Source organism: Solanum dulcamara, chromosome 11 (genome assembly GCF_947179165.1).
Source record: "Solanum dulcamara chromosome 11, daSolDulc1.2, whole genome shotgun sequence".
Classification (NCBI taxonomy): domain Eukaryota; kingdom Viridiplantae; phylum Streptophyta; class Magnoliopsida; order Solanales; family Solanaceae; genus Solanum; species Solanum dulcamara.
In genome coordinates, this window is record NC_077247.1 from 46,735,240 (window position 1) to 46,738,107 (window position 2,868).

Consider the following 2,868-nt stretch of genomic DNA (forward strand, 5'->3'; position numbering starts at 1 on the left):
GTTGTTTTAAATAAAAAAAATTGACCAAATACATATTTTGTTTAATTTTCTTAATAATATATACTTTCTTACATAATTTATGCATATATTATTGCGAGGTAACCCAAAAAGATCAATAATCATATGTGGTTGGATTACTAAAGGTGGATTTAACACGATTATACTACTTTGAGCAGTACTAATCCAAACGGGCCCTAAATTGTCTCGTTTGATTATTTGCAAGTGAAAAAAATTAAAATACAATTTTTGTGTTTTAAATTTTTCTAACAAACACTAATGTTTAAATAAAGTTATTTTTTTAAAAAAAGTTCTTATGATCAAACCGTCCTTCAATTTATATTTCTAATGTAACATTAGTAATGTTGAACTTAAAAAGTAAGGAAAGTGCTGATGTATACCCAATGATGTATCATAATTATGCGTCAGAAATTTGACCTTTCGATTTATAATTTCCTAACAACTCACATGCAAATAATTTAATTATCTAATATGATAAAAATATAATTTTGTAACTTTATTTTTAGAGTAGGCAAAGTCTATGACAATACGTGAAAATTGCTCATAACTTGGAATACAATAAGTCATAATAATTTATCCTTTATTGTAAAGGGGTCAATACCATCCAGGGTTGTTTGGTTTAGGAGTCAGTTACGGCGGAATTAATAAATAAAAATTAATAATATAAACTTTATTTATTCGATTCTTTTTTTGATGAAATATCAGGCTTTTATTAATAATGAATCAAAGTACAACTCATTTGTAGTGAAAGAATTATTATATGATGATTAATAATGAATGCATTGTTGTGTGGTGGTTGTTATCTATCGTAAGACCTCAGTCCCCGAAGCGAAGAAAGAGGAGCAGAAATAAGATGTTGTCCTCTTTTTGAAGTCAAGTTTTTTTTTTGGCTCCTCTCTTGATTCAGTAGTTCTGCAACTACTATCGCAGTTGTTGTCAATGGGGATCTCACATTCTGAAAGGTTACGAGGCCGGCCCCAAAGTTATATATCATTGTTATGGTGCTGATGAATTCACTATTTTAATGCCGGGACATTACAGGTTGAGCATTTAAGACATGAATTAATTATTCTAGAAGGAATTTTTTTTATCTTTAAATAATTAATTAATTCCTAGAATATTAATATACATGTATTTGTGTTCTACATTGCATCTCGCATAAATAATTTATAAATTACCGCATAATTTAATTAATGTGAATATTATCTTATGCAAAATTTTATTTTAAAATTAGTAACGCATTTGTATCCTAAACAAAATATTGTATTATCTTATATGGGATTTTGTGTCTGGGATACGGTTTTTTTTTTTGGACATTTTCATTTTTATTTATGTTTTAAGATATAGTCATTCTTAATTAAATATTTACTTTATTAAGATGATTATGCTTGTAGTAACAATATAATAAAATGAGAAAAAATAACTAATTTTATCTTGAACTATAAATTATAAATAATTTGACATAATTATTTTTAAAAATAAATATATAATTTGACACTTGGGTGGCAAAAAAAAAAAAAAAAATTGTCATGTCTATAAAAGTAGAATATTGAGTAATAAATGGCAAACTCGTAAAATGAAGAAAAGGAAGTCAACCAATCCAATAAACAAAGAACTTTCTAACTGATTTCCTTTCTGCTTCTCAGAAACTCTCGTCTTTTCCAACAAAACAAACCTCTGAACAACCCAAGAAACAACTTCACCATTGAAACATCATCACCTCGATGACTCTACACGTTTTTACCTGAATCCTATCAAACAAACCTAGCGTCTTCATACTAAATTGTACCTAATTTTCAGCGTGTATATATACACAAAACACGTAATGGCAGGGAATATAATCGGAGGTGCAGCTCTTGGACAAGCATTGAGAATGTTATCCGAATCGATCACACAAGTCGGGAAAACTTCCGTCTGTTTCGATTCGAATTTTCGACGATTAAATTCGATGCTGCTTTCAATTAAGCCAGTGCTTGAGGATATTGAGACACTGAACAAAGCCTTGGAGGGAAGAGAATCAGAAATTGAAATATTCAAGAAGAGGTTAGAGGAAGGTGAGAAGCTTGTTCGTAAAAGTGCGAAAATCAAACGTTACAATGTGTGTAAAAGGTGGTACTATTCAAATAAATTAGCGGATCTTGAAAAATCGACAATGAAGTTCTTTGAGGTGCATGGCTTAATGCAAACATGTAGAGATCAGAAAAAGATACTTGTTGCCCTTAAAGAAGAAGGAGAGAAGTTGGATGAGATTTACGCCATTTTGAAGAATATGAGGCTTGATAAAAGCCGACGTATATAGCGCTACAATATAAAGTGAAGACTGAAGAATATATTCATCGTGTGATATTGTTACACAACGAATATATATAATAATACTATGCCAGAAGATGTTTAGTTACTTGTTTAGTCGAACAAACGACCATTTTATTTCCAAGAATAGAGTTTCTTTAGCTATATAACAGATAAATGTGATTTGATAGTATAAAGTTTCTTTATAGTAGCGTTATAGTATACATCAAATTCTTATAGAAAGACTCGCGTAAAAGTTTTTAATTTATAAAGAAGGTGATCAGTTGACGTCATTCTGATTAAATTGGTCGTATTATTTTTTTTTACACTGCCTCAATGAATAAAATTTTGACAGAAAAGAAAAAGGGGAAAAGGGGGGAAATTCAGATTTTGTTTTGGGTTAATAGTTATGAGCCAGTTGAGTCGTGAGCTTGACGAAGAATTTTGGGGAATTGACATAACAGGGCAACTGTTACAAATTATTAGCAATTTATAGCCCAATTTTATTTAGCAGAGCAAAAAAAAAATATAGCACTAAATAGCCTAAAAGTAATTAACAAC

The 2,868-nt window shown here is 29.6% G+C and overlaps 1 protein-coding gene across 1 annotated transcript; it reads left to right on the top strand.

Annotated features, from left to right (window-relative positions):
* Positions 1 to 1,612: 1,612 nt before the first annotated feature.
* LOC129873980 (uncharacterized) lies at positions 1,613 to 2,600 on the top strand. Its single transcript, XM_055949188.1, has one exon. The coding sequence runs from the start codon at positions 1,844 to 1,846 to the stop codon at positions 2,315 to 2,317; it is 474 nt and encodes a 157-aa protein (XP_055805163.1). The 5' UTR covers positions 1,613 to 1,843; the 3' UTR covers positions 2,318 to 2,600.
* Positions 2,601 to 2,868: the final 268 nt, after the last annotated feature.